Here is a 13,716-nt window from a genome sequence, read left to right on the forward strand (position 1 = left end):
TCAACCACTGTAGTAGAACAAAAAGCTTTGTACATGAATACAGATGTAAGTATGTGAGCAACTCAATGATGAGAAAGTGGGAAGTTCCCTGTGATTACTTCTAAATTCTCAGAGAAATAGGATTATCAGCTGACAATGGAAAGGGGGAGGAGAAAGGGAGATCAGAGATGAGGATGTATAAGATAATTATCCAGGATAATGGCAATTGAATGTTGTTAGCTGTAACCTAAAATAAGAAATATCCCTATCTTGGATGTAAATACATGCACACAAACATGCGGAGACCATCTTCTTGCTTCACTTATTTTCATTTCAATTCCATTTTATTAACAGAAGGTGGGTAGTGGCTCAATACATAATTTCATGACAGGCTAATGGTTGCAATCTGCAGTCTGAAAAACACTCATTTAGAAGAATTGAAGAAGAAATTTTCTAAAGAAATGTGATAGGATTCCTGTGCAGCCTGATAAACCAACTAAGGGTAGAATGAAAAGTGAGACTGATTAGCATAAACAAAAGCAAATCATTACCCACCTCCACATCCCAATCACTCTTCCTGTTGAGATCCCTGTTCCCAACCCCTTCTTCTCCAGTAACACAGGCTGACATCTGCCAATTTTCTTCCTATACCCCATTTCTGTAACTCTCTCAATTGTTTGGAAAATCTGCCTCTAAACTCTTAACAGGATATATTTATTTCTATTTCCACTGGTTTCACCATATTTCAGGCCCTTATTGCTTTCTCTCTTGGGTTTTTACTTTCCTCATGATGAAAATACAGTTAAGAGCTATCCATGATAAGAAATTTGCGTTAAAAAATAATGAAAGGGAGCCAAGATAGCGGCGTGAGTAGAGCAGCAGAAACCTCCTCCCAAAACCACATATATCTATGAAAATATAACAAAGACAACTCTTCCTAGAATAGAGACCAGAGGACACAGGACTACATCCAGCCACATCCACACCTGCGAGAACCCAGCGCCTTGCGAAGGGAGACAGGAAGGCCACAAAACAACAAGAAGGGAAGTTCTTCCAGCCGTCACTCATTCCAGCTCTGCAAACTATTTCTATCACCATGAAAAGGCAAAACTACAGGCAAACCAAGATCACAGAGGCAACACCAGAGAAGGAGACAGACCTAACCAGTCTTCCTGAAAAAGAATTCAAAATAAAAATCATAAACATGCTGACAGAGATGCAGAGAAAAATGCAAGAGCAATGGGATGAAGTCCGGAGTCCGGAGGGAGATCACAGATGTCAGGAAAGAGATTACAGAAGTAAAACAAACCCTGGAAGGATTTATAAGCAGAATGGATAAGATGCAAGAGGCCATTGATGAAATAGAAACAAGAGAACAGGAACGCATAGAAGCTGACATAGAGAGAGATAAAAGGAACTCCAGGAATGAAACAATATTAAGAGAACTGTGTGACCAATCCAAAAGGAACAATATCCATATTATAGGGGTACCAGAAGAGTAAAAGAGAGGAAAAGGGATAGAAAGTGTCTTTGAAGAAATAATTGCTGAAAACTTCCCCAAACTGGGGGAGGAAATAATCGAACAGACCAAGGAAATACACAGAACCCCCAACAGAAAGGATCCAAGGAAGACAACACCAAGACACATAATAATTAAAATGGCAAAGATCAAGGAAAGAGTTTTAAAGGTAGCTAGAGAGAAAAAGGTCACCTATAAAGGAAAACCCATCAGGCTATCATCAGACTTCTCGACAGAAACCCTACAGGCCAGAAGAGAATGGCATGATATATTTAATGCAATGAAACAGAGGGCCTTGAACCAAGGATACTGTATTCAGCACGACTATCATTTAAATATGATGGCGGGATTAAACAATTCCCAGACAAGCAAAAGTCGAGGAAATTTGTCCCCCACAAACCACCTCTTCAGGGCATTCTACAGGGACTGCTCTAGATGGGAGCACTCCTAAAAAGAGCACCGAACAAAACACCCAACATATGAAGAATGGAGGAGGAGGAATAAGAAGGGAGAGAAGAAAAGAATATCCAGACGGTGTATATAACAGCTCAATAAGCAAGCTAAGTTAGGCAGTAAGGTACTAAAGAGGCTAACATTGAAACCTTGGTAACCACGAATTTAAAGCCTGCAATGGCAATAAGTACATATCTCTCAATAGTCACCATAAATGTAAATGGACTTAATGCACCAATCATAAGACACAGAGTAATAGAATAGATAAAAAAGAAAGACCCATCTATATGCTGCCTAAAAGAAACTCACCTCAAACCCAAAGACATGCACAGACTAAAAGTCAAGGGATGGAAAAACATATTTCAGGCAAACAACAGTGAGAAGAAAGCAGGGGTTGCAGTACTAACATCAGACAAAATAGACTTCAAAACAAAGAAAGTAACAAGAGATAAAGAAGGACACTACATAATGATAAAGGGCTCAGTCCAACAAGAGGATATAACCATTCTAAATATATATGCACCCAACACAGGAGCAACCAGCATATGTGAAACAAATACTAACAGAACTAAAGGAGGAAATAGCCTGCAATGCATTCATTTTAGGAGACTTCAACACACCACTCACCCCAAAGAATAGATCCACCAGGCAGAAAATAAGTAAGGACACGGAGGCACTGAACAACACAGTAGAACAGATGGACCTAATAGACATCTATAGAACTCTACCTCCAAATGCAACAAGGATATACATTCTTCTCAAGTGCACATGGAACATTCTCCAGACTAGACCACATACTAGCCCACAAAAAGAGCCTCAGTAAATTCCAAAATACTGAAATTCTACCAACCAATTTTTCAGACCACAAAGGTATAAAATTGGAAATAAATTCTACAAAGAAAACAAAAAGGCTCACAAACACATGGAGGCTTAACAACATGCTCTTAAATAATCAATGGATCAACGAACAAATTAAAATAGAGATCAAGGAATATATAGAAACAAATGACAACAACAACACAAAGCCCCAACTTCTGTGGGATGCAGAAAAAGCAGTCTTAAGAGGAAAGTATATAGCGATCCAGGCACACATGAAGAAGGAAGAACAATCCCAAATGAATAGTGTAACATCACAATTATCGAAACTGGAAAAAGAAGAACAAATGAGGCCTAAAGTCAGCAGAAGGAAGGACATAATAAAGATCAGAGAAGAAATAAACAAAATTGAGAAGAATAAAACAATAGCAAAAATCAATGAAACCAAGAGCTGGTTCTTTGAGAAAATAAACAAAATAGATAAGCCTCTAGCCAAACTTATTAAGAGAAAAAGAGAATCAACACAAATCAATAGAAACAGAAATGAGAATGGAAAAATCACAACAGACTCCACAGAAATACAAAGAATTATTAAAGACTACTATGAAAACCTATATGCCAACAAGCTGGAAGACCTAGAAGAAATGGACAACTTCCTAGAAAAATACAACCTTCCAAGATTGACCAAGGAAGAAACACAAAAGTTAAACGAACCAATTACGAGCAAAGATATTGAAATGGCAATCAAAAAACTACCCAAGAACAAAACCCCCGGGCCAGATGGATTTACCTCAGAATTTTATCAGACACACAGAGAAGACATAATACCCATTCTCCTTAAAGTTTTCCAAAAAATAGAAGAGGAGGGAATACTCCCAAACTCATTCTATGAAGACAAAATCACCCCAATACCAAAACCAGGCAAAGACCCCACCAAAAAAGGAAACTACAGACCAATATCACTGATCAATGTAGATGCAAAAATACTCAATAAAATATTAGCAAACCAAATTCAAAAGTATATCAATAGGATCATACACCATGACCAAATGGGATTCATCCCAGGGATGCAAGGATGTTACAACATTCGAAAGTCCATCAACATCATCCACCACATCAACAAAAAGAAAGACAAAAACCACATGATCATCTCCATAGATGCTGAAAAAGCACTTGACAAACTTCAACATCCATTCATGATAAAAACTCTCAGCAAAATGGGAATAGAGGGCAAGTACCTCAACATAATAAAGGCCATATATGATAAATCCACAGCCAACATTATACTGAACAGGGAGAAGCTGAAAGCTTTTCCTCTGAGATCGGGAACTAGACAGGGATGCCCACTCTCCCCACTGTTATTCAACATAGTACTGGAGATCCTAGCCACGGCAATCAGACAAAACAAAGAAATACAAGGAATCCAGATTGGTAAAGATGTTAACTGTCACTATTTGCAGATGACATGATATTGTACAAAAAAACCCCTAAAGACTCCAATCCAAAACTACTAGAACTGATATCGGAATACAGCAAAGTTGCAGGATACAAAATTAACACACAGAAATCTGTAGCTTTCCTATACACTAGCAATGAACCAATAGAGAGAAATCAGGAAAACAATTCCATTCACAATTGCATCCAAAAGAATAAAATACCTAGGAATAAACCTAACCAAAGAAGTGAAAGACCTGTACCCTAAAAACTACAAGTCACTCTTAAGAGAAATTAAAGGGGACATTAACAAATGGAACCTCATCCCATGCTCATGGCTAGGAAGAATTAATATTGTCAAAATGGCCATCCTGCCCAAAGCAATATACAGATTTGATGCAATCCCTATCAAATTACCAGCAACATTCTTCAATGAACTAGAACAAATAATTCAAAAATTCATATGGAAACACCAAAGACCCCAAATAGCCAAAGCAATCTTGAGAAAGAATAAAGTAGGGGGGATCTCACTCCCCAACTTCAAGCTCTACTACAAAGCCATAGTAATCAAGACAATTTGGTACTGGCACAAGAGCAGAGCCACAGACCATTGGAACAGATTAGAGACTCCAGACATTAACCCAAACATATATGGTTAATTAATATTTGATAAAGGAGCCATGGACATACAATGGCCAAATGACAGTCTCTTCAACAGATGGTGCTGGCAAAACTGGACAGCTACATGTAGGAGAATGAAACTGGACCATTGTCTAACCCCATATACAAAAGTAAACTCAAAATGGATCAAAGACCTGAATGTAAGTATGGAAGAAAACATAGGCACAAACCTCTTAGACATAAACATGAGTGACCTCTTCTTGAACGTATCTCCCCGGGCAAGGAAAACAACAGCAAAAATGAACAAGTGGGACTATATTAAGCTGAAAAGCTTCTGTACAGCAAAAGACACCATCAATAGAACAAAAAGGAACCCTACAGTATGGGAGAATATATTTGAAAATGACAGATCCGATAAAGGCTTGCCATCCAAAATATATAAAGAGCTCACCCACATGAACAAACAAAAAACAAACAATCCACTTAAAAAATGAGCAGAGGAACTGAACAGACAGTTCTCCAAAAAAGAAATACAGATGGCCAACAGACACATGAAAAGATGTTCCACATCGCTAATTATCAGAGAAATGCAAACTAAAACTACAATGAGGTATCACCTCACACCAGTAAGGATGGCTATCATCCAAAAGACAAATAACAACAAATGTTGGCGAGGCAGTGGAGAAAGGGGAACCCTCCTACACTGCTGGTGGGAATGTAAATTATTTCAACCATTGTGGAAAGCAGTATGGAGGTTCCTCAAAATGCTCAAAATAAACTTACCATTTGACCGAGGAATTCCACTCCTAGGAATTTACCCTAAGAACGCAGCACTCAAGTTTGGAAAAGACAGATGCACCCCTATGTTTATCGCAGCATTATTTACAATAGCCAAGAATTGGAAGCAACCTAAGTGTCCATCAGTAGACGATTGAATAAAGAAGATATGGTACATATACACAATGGAATATTACTCAGCCATAAGAAAAGGGCAAATCCTACCATTTGCAACAACATGGATGGAGCTAGAGGGTATTATGATCAGTGAAATAAGTCAAGCGGAGAAAGAGAAATACCAAATGATTTCACTCATCTGTGGAGTATAAGGACAAAGGAAAAACTGAAGGAACAAAACAGCAGCAGAATCACAGAACCCAAGAATGGACTAACAGGTACCAAAGGGAAAGGGACTGGGTAGGAAGGGTGGGTATGGAGGGATAAGGGCGGGGAGATGAAGAGGGGTATTAAGATTAGCATGCATAAAGGGTGGGTGGGAGAAAGGGGAGGGCTGTACAACACAGAGAAGACAGGTAGTGATTCTACAGCATTTTGCTATGCTGATGGACAGTGACTGTAAAGGGGTTTATAGGGGGGACCTGGTATAGGGGAGAGCCTAGTAAACATAATATTCTTCATGTAATTGTAGATTAATGATAAAAAAAATTAAAAGCAGTTCCTGTGTGGTGACCTCCAATAAGTTCTTCACAATGGTATAAAAGGCATATCAAAGTGTGGGCAAAGGGTCTGTTTGTGTTTATACAGAGGATCAAAGCCTAATTTGGCTACCCAGAAAACGAACTAAGATACAATATGAAGAAGAAGTTCCAACATCAACATACTCTGGAAGAGTCATTCCAGAAGATGATCATCAAAAAATGTCAACAAAGATCCTGGCGCTGTGGCAGTTGTAGCTGCATTAATCCCACTGGTTCCTGGATTTGCCATTGGAATGAAGAAGGAGATATCTAAGCTGGCCTGTGCATACAGTAAAATAACAAATTTGACTGGATCTATACTGTTGGAACTCAACCAAGAATTAGGAGAAGTGCAAGTTGCAGCGCTCCAAAATCTTGAGACTACAGACTATCTACTGTTAAAAGAACATATGGGATGTGAACAGTTCCCAGGAATGTGTTGTTTTAAATTGTCTGATTTTTCTCAAACTATTCAAATTCAGTTAGACAATATCCATCATATCATAGATAAGTTTTCACAAATGCTTAGGGTGCCTAACTGGTTTTCTTGGTTTCACTGGAGATGGCTGGTAATTGTAGGTCTGCTTTGGTTATGTAACTGTATTCCTATTATGTTAATGTGGGTGTGCAATTTAATTAGTAGTTTAAAACCTATACATGCTTAAGTTACTCTACAAGAAGATATGTCAAAGAAATAACCAATCTTCCCATGTTTTCTTCCGTCTGCTACTTTTATAGCTTTTCTTCTTCCTTCCTAATTACAACCCTTAAATAGAATTCGTGCCTCATATCGAATTTACCGAGTATCATAATTCTTCCAAGTGGTAAAGATACCTCAAGACAAATGCTGGGCATAGAAGCCACAGGGCATAAATCTGCAAGGAAGTAAAAAGCCAACCTTTTCAAACAATATTGCTTCTCTCTCACTTACCAACTTTACATTTCCCTGTATGGCCCCAGAAGATGACTGGTTAGCCAGAGACGGGTAAGATTCCTCAAGGGAGGAACAACTTAAGACAGGCACAGTTGCAGGGGGGTCATCAGGTGAGAAATTGGGGATCAACAGAGGTGAGGCTTAGAACCTCACCCCCCCTGTTTTGAGAGAAATCATCTGCATCGGTGGATGTTTTGTTGCCCTTGTTTAGCTTGGATTGATACTTAGCCTATATGCACACACCTGATCATCTACATTTGCTTTCTTACAGCACTAAACTATGTTTTCTACCTTTATCTTGCATCTACCTACCACTTCAGCATTTTATTAAAAATAATGATAATAATAATAATATGGGAGAAATGTGGGATTCACCTATAAATCAAGTATAAAAATCAAACAAATATTCATATTTGACCTGATTGTTTATAGTTCATAATGCGTGATCAAAACTGAAAGTTTCTGTGATGACTGCCCTTGTACTGTTCACCATGTAAGAACTTATTCACTAAGTAAGAATTTGTTCACCATGTAAAAAATAATAATAATAATAATAATGAAAGAAAATAAATATCAAACATCATCTCACTAAGAGATTGTCCAGCCTCATTTGTTGGAATATGTACTTCCATTTTATAAGCATATCTATCAGAATTTTCCCTGTGATTTTATATATATATATATATATATATATATATATATATATATACAATTATATAGTATAACACTGTTTTATAATACATTTGTTTTTAATGAGAATTTCTGCCCACTTTGTTACGTTTGACAAAATCATGCTTAATAGTGGCAGAGCTTTCCATCTATGGCATTTCAACCTAAACCATTTTGCCGAGTTTGTGTCTCACACATATGGGCATGTGCCCCACAGATCTAGGACTGTGAGGATGACAGTTCGGCAAGGACCCCAGTTGCTGTGCTCTAAAATCGGTTCATTTTAGTTTGTTGCAAGGCTCCACTTCCTGCCTGCCGGTCCCATTCTGTCAATAACTGAGCACCAGATATGTTCCTACACAAGCCCATTTCTTGGAGATTTAGGAAGCTTCCAAGTATAGTTTTGACCAGAGGTCACCCGGGTGGCTTTACAGGACTTTCCTTGGATCTATGCACAACTTTCCTTTCTTCCTTCCCTCAGGATCAGACTTGGAGTCTGAAGGCTCTCCCTGCTTCTCCCAGCATTTTTGCCATTTTTTCTCAAGGGCATTTCTCTAATAAATTTCTTATACACTTAATCCCACCCTGGCATCTGTTTCTCAGAGGACTCACACTAGCACAGGCATTTTGGTTGTTCTCAGATTTTTATCCTTTACAACTGGACTTCTGATTGCTCGGCTCAGCACAGTGCTCTTCTGGGAGCCCTTGAGAGCACTGCCATTGCTTGCTAAATGAAGCCCAAACCCGTCCTCACCTCTGCACTTGGGCCACAACCTATCTTTCTAACCACCACCCAGTGCTCTTAGTCTAGCCTAAGACCTGCTCACCAAATATTCCTCTACTGACTGGAATTAGTTACTGTGCCTCCTGCCCCTCAACTACCCAATAAAACATCTGCCCAGCCAATGCCTCATTCATTCTGGAATCCTTCCTGACTTTTTCACCGAATATTCTTTCCCTCCATTTTAAAAGCCACAGAAGGGGTTTTCTGCTGTGTTCACTCCTTTTGGTGTTAACAGTGAGGCTGTGGTGCCCAATGGCCACGTGTGTATCTGTAATCAGACAAACTTGGATAGCTACATTATCACTTACACACACACACACACACACACAGGTTGAGATTAGATATGTTTAGGATACACTGACCTAAACAAAAATAATCCAAGCCTTTTTGTTTTTTGTTTTTATTTGCAAGACCTCCCAGAGCCCTTAAAATGCAAGAGTGTACTTCCTGACTTTCCAAGCCAGCACTGATACCTTATATAGCTTTTCTAGAACTTATTTCATTACAAAATCCTTTAAAAACAGATCATCTCCAGACATTACTGTTTCTTGGAACACACTTCGGAAAAAGATAAAAGTTGTCACAGAATTTTGCATGTATGATGATTTTTCCAGTACTATATATATTCTTCATCTTGGTATATAGTTATTTGTATGTTTACATATTTTCACACCTTAGCCTTTAGTAGAAGGTCTTGATAATAACAGGCACTTGTTGAATTGAAAATCACACAATTTTAGTGAAGGTTTGAGGTCTGGAGTAGTATTTGGTAACTGGAGGAATTTAGTTTGCATCTACTTTCAGCAGCTATTTTTTGCAGTCCTTTTTACACCTGGGCTACCTTTGAGGCTGGGAAAATGATTTTGATACTGGAAAAAAGACCTTGTTAACATGGGGCTAAATGCATTTTTCTCTACAAATCGCTTCATTGGGACAGTGTAACACAAGAATATAAAGATGGAGATGCAATTTAAGGGTAAGAAAGCAGGAGACAGCTGACTGGGTGCTGGTATGCCCTGGGTGGTGGGGAAAGCAGCCTGCGGCTTAGTTCTGATTGTTTTCATTTCCAAGAGTATGTTTGTCAAAAAGGTACTCTGCCAGGTCACAGTTTGGGGCCCCCATCTTAATCAAGTTGTGCACATGGTCCCCTAGTTCTTTGATAGACTTCACCTGCTCATTCAGATAGTGGGTTTCCAGGAAGTCACACAAATGGGGGTCACCTTTGTCTGAGGCCAGAGTGTGCAATTCCAGCAATGACTGGTTCACATCCTTTTCCAAGAGCAGCGCACACTCCATGGCATTCAGCCCGCTTCCCCAGTCGTCCTGGTTGGGCTTCTTGATGTCCTGCAAGCAGATTCGGCCTCCCCGCTGATTCTGCAGCCTCATGAGTTTCTCTGCATGCTCCGTCTCCGCCCTGGACAGGCGAAGGAAGTAACTGGCAAAGTTGTTCAAGGCCACGTCATCTCGGGAGAAGTAATAGGCCATTGACAGGTACGCGTAGGACGCACAAAGCTCGAGGTTGATCTGGCGGTTGATGGCGGCCTCAGAGTCACGGTGGAAGTTCTGGCGCACCCGGGAGTTATCCCCAGCTGGGTCCCCAGAAGAGGTGGCTGTGGCCAGCAGGCGGTGGGGGGTGGCAGGCTGGGGCCCCCAGCGACGCCCAGGGATCCAGCACGGCGTGAGCACAAAGCCCGGGCGTGCGCGGCACAGGGACACCAGCGAGGAGCTGACATGCTTGGAGAGGAATAAGAAACAGGACAGCATGGCTCCTCTTTAGAAGTGGGGAAACTGAGCCCAGGACAGCGCTGTCGGGCGCCAGGGGCTTCAGGCCTGAATCGGAACACGGCCCTAGGCGACGGTGGCCGCGTCACAGGCGCCTTCCCTTCCAGTGGTGCCAAGTTCCACGCGTTCAGCAGGTGGGGGGCGCGGGTGGGGGGGCACGAGTGTCTGCAGCAATTGAGCACAGACAGATAGTTACACAACCCCATTGTTCACCCAAGATTTTTGCTCACGGGCGTTTGTAATTTATCGGCTAACCTAAGGTAAAAATGCTGTCAAAAAAAAAGTAAACACTGTGACTTGTTAAAGAAAGGACCAAACCAAGCCACACTAGTATACCCCCGCGTCTACCCCCACACCCATCCCTGGACCTTTTCCTGTCCAAGGACGAAGGGATCAGGGAAGCAAGGCAATTAATAAACAGGGTGAAACAAAGGCCACCACCAATCCATCTTAGAGAGCAAAGGTCCACAGCCAAAGGTGATGTTTGTAAACTGACTTTCTGGTTACTTTATCAAATTTGAGTATGGAAATAATTGCCAGTATAGAGGGTAAATTTTCAAGAGTCTGTAGTAAGGGCTTTCAAAAGAAACAAGACATGGTTTCTTTTTAAATATAAAATGTATCTTCACTGCTGAAAAATCAGGCCTGAGACAATTAGGAATTATAAATTAGCTCTAAACTTGATGTTACTTTCCTGTTTTTTGTTAGGGCAGATAAATACTTTTAAAAAGGGCAATAAAATGGCATTTTGTTTTAAAAGAATTTAATTGTTGCAGTGTTTTGAGGATTATTAGCTCACAGAAGAAAATTCAGAATATTCCTAATCTTCCTTTACCCAGAGAGAACCGGTGTTAAATGTTGGTAATTTTCACAGACTAAAAATACATAATAAAAATATATATCACAGGCACACAAAATATGAATCTTTTTAACAGCTTTATAGTGGTATAATTGACATAAACTGAAGATACTTAAAATGTACAACATGATGGGGTCTGACGTATGCCTATGTCCGTGAAACCATCACAGACGTCAAGGTGATGAGCACACGTGACACATCCCCTCCCCGGGCTTCCTCACGCCCCTGTGTGCTGTGCAGGCCCTCCCTTCTGCCTGTTGGCCCCACCTCGTCCCAGGACTCCATGGATCAGCTTTCCCTCACTACACAGATTAATTGGTGTTTTCTGGAATTTTACATAAATGGAATCAGATGATAGGTCTTCCTTTTTGCCTGGTTTCTTTCACTCAGCAAATTATTTTGATATCCATCCATGTTTGGCTCGATCAGGTGGTGGTTAAGTGTATGCTTAACTATTTAGAAACTTCAAACTGTTTTCCAAAGTGGTTGCACCATTTTCCCATTGGCAGCATTTGAGAGTTTAAGTTCTTTCACATCCTTGCTCATACTTGGTTACTTAATTTTAATTTAAAATTTAGCCACTCTAGTAGGTTTTTACTGGTACTTGAAACCTTAAAATTAAAAATTATATTTTTAATTTGCATTCCCATAATAATTGATGATGCTGAGTATATTTTCAAATATTTCTTTGCCAACCATGTATCTTTGGTGAAGTGTATGTTCAAATCTTTTGCCCATTTATATGTTGTCTCATTTTTTTCTTAATGATTATTTAATTTCCTATGGTTAATATCTGGGTCTTTGATATGAGTACTACTTCTATCCAGCTCTTCTTTATATTATCTGTTTATTACCTTCTCTAAATAACTTTCCTACTTTCCCTTGGGAAAGTCAGATTTGTAGTTTAGTTTCCTCAGTTGTAGATTTAGGATCCTGATTTTTTCCATTGGGTGTTGAAAGGATTAAAAAAGAATTCTACAAAGGGATGTGTCACAGTGCTAATGCAGAATAAACTCAAAATACTTTAATAGCTTTTATTGGACAATTTATATTTAATTATTCAAAATCAATCATTTTCTATTATTTGGTAAGCAATAATAGGAAAGAAAATGAAGAATTGTACAGCTTATAAAGTATTCTTACATATATACTATACTGTTGATATCATGCATAGGTAGTGAGGCAGAAATTCTTTTATTGCATGGACATACCAAACTCATAGTTTTGTAGTAAATTCTCTGATCTCAAATGAGCTTTAAGTGCAAGGGTACCTAAATCTAGGTACCCTTAAACTCTGCTAACAGAATGTGACTGATATTCACCAAGCAAGTTCTCACCTAAGTTTTGCTTCTCTGTACCCATCTTTGCTTTTATTGTCCCCAAACTTCTGCTACTACTAACATGTAGTTCCCTAAAGAGAACTTCTGAAAATGTTTTTTTTTACAGTGGTATTAAATGCCAACTGCTACTACAAGTGTTTTAGGAGAAGTGATGCTCTTCATATAAATGCTTATCCCCAAGATAATAAAACACATAGATACAAAACAAATGTATTACATGAAATGGAATGCAAAGCAATGCTATAAAGTACAATACACATTGGAATATCCCATGTTAATTTGTTAAAAATGTTTCTTCCATTAAAAATTTAGTCATATATTTTGCTGGACTTTGAAAATAAAAGGATTTATTTTTATCTTATGGGCATTTTGATTTCTAGTATTCATAGTAAAATTCATGCTGTTCTGCCAAAAAAACAAACCTACACCACCGCCCATCGTTCTTCACAACTCATTTTCCTTTGTTTGTTTTAACACTTTTTTCTCTTCCTTGAACACAGCCCTAGGCTTTCGTGTTTGCCTGAGATTCCCTCTGCTTCCTCACCTTCCTCTTGTCCCTTCTCTCACTTTCTGGTGAAATCCTATCAAATATATTACCTTCTTTGTAATTCGTCATTCAGGATTGAAAACATTTTTTTTGTTGTCAAAGGCTTGTTTATATTGAGAGTATATAATATCATGTTATAGTTCTTTGTGTATATGTGGTGTGTGTATGGTTGTGTGTGTCTTTAAGGGCAGAGCCTTTAAGCTTATTCATTTTTAAATCTCCAGGCCTAGCACAATGCTTGACACTTAAAAAACACAAAAAAAATGATTTCAGATACCCAAATGAATAGAGGTAGAAATTCTTATTTCTGTATAGCATACCAGCACTTTTATAAAATATATTAGGAGATGGCTTCACTTTAAGTTATTGGAGGCTGTCCAGAAAACCTCTATACTTTGATGATTTCAGTATCCAAAGGAATAACAATATCCATTTTTTCTCCTCTATAGATATGTCAGGTAAAATGTTTATTTTATATGCAGAAATGCTTTATATGAATGTGGA

General features: G+C 39.0%; 1 protein-coding gene across 1 annotated transcript; it reads right to left on the minus strand.

Annotated features, from left to right (window-relative positions):
* Positions 1 to 9,109: 9,109 nt before the first annotated feature.
* Positions 9,110 to 10,471, minus strand: FTMT (ferritin mitochondrial). Its single transcript, XM_036903117.2, has one exon. The coding sequence runs from the start codon at positions 10,446 to 10,448 to the stop codon at positions 9,729 to 9,731; it is 720 nt and encodes a 239-aa protein (XP_036759012.2). The 5' UTR covers positions 10,449 to 10,471; the 3' UTR covers positions 9,110 to 9,728.
* Positions 10,472 to 13,716: the final 3,245 nt, after the last annotated feature.

Source organism: Manis pentadactyla, chromosome 13, assembly GCF_030020395.1.
Source record: "Manis pentadactyla isolate mManPen7 chromosome 13, mManPen7.hap1, whole genome shotgun sequence".
Classification (NCBI taxonomy): Eukaryota; Metazoa; Chordata; class Mammalia; order Pholidota; family Manidae; genus Manis; species Manis pentadactyla.

Bases quoted from the DNA above. Each gene is read 5' to 3' on its own strand.
- FTMT (XM_036903117.2), bottom strand. From the start codon at position 10,448: ATGCTGTCCTGTTTCTTATTCCTCTCCAAGCATGTCAGCTCCTCGCTG.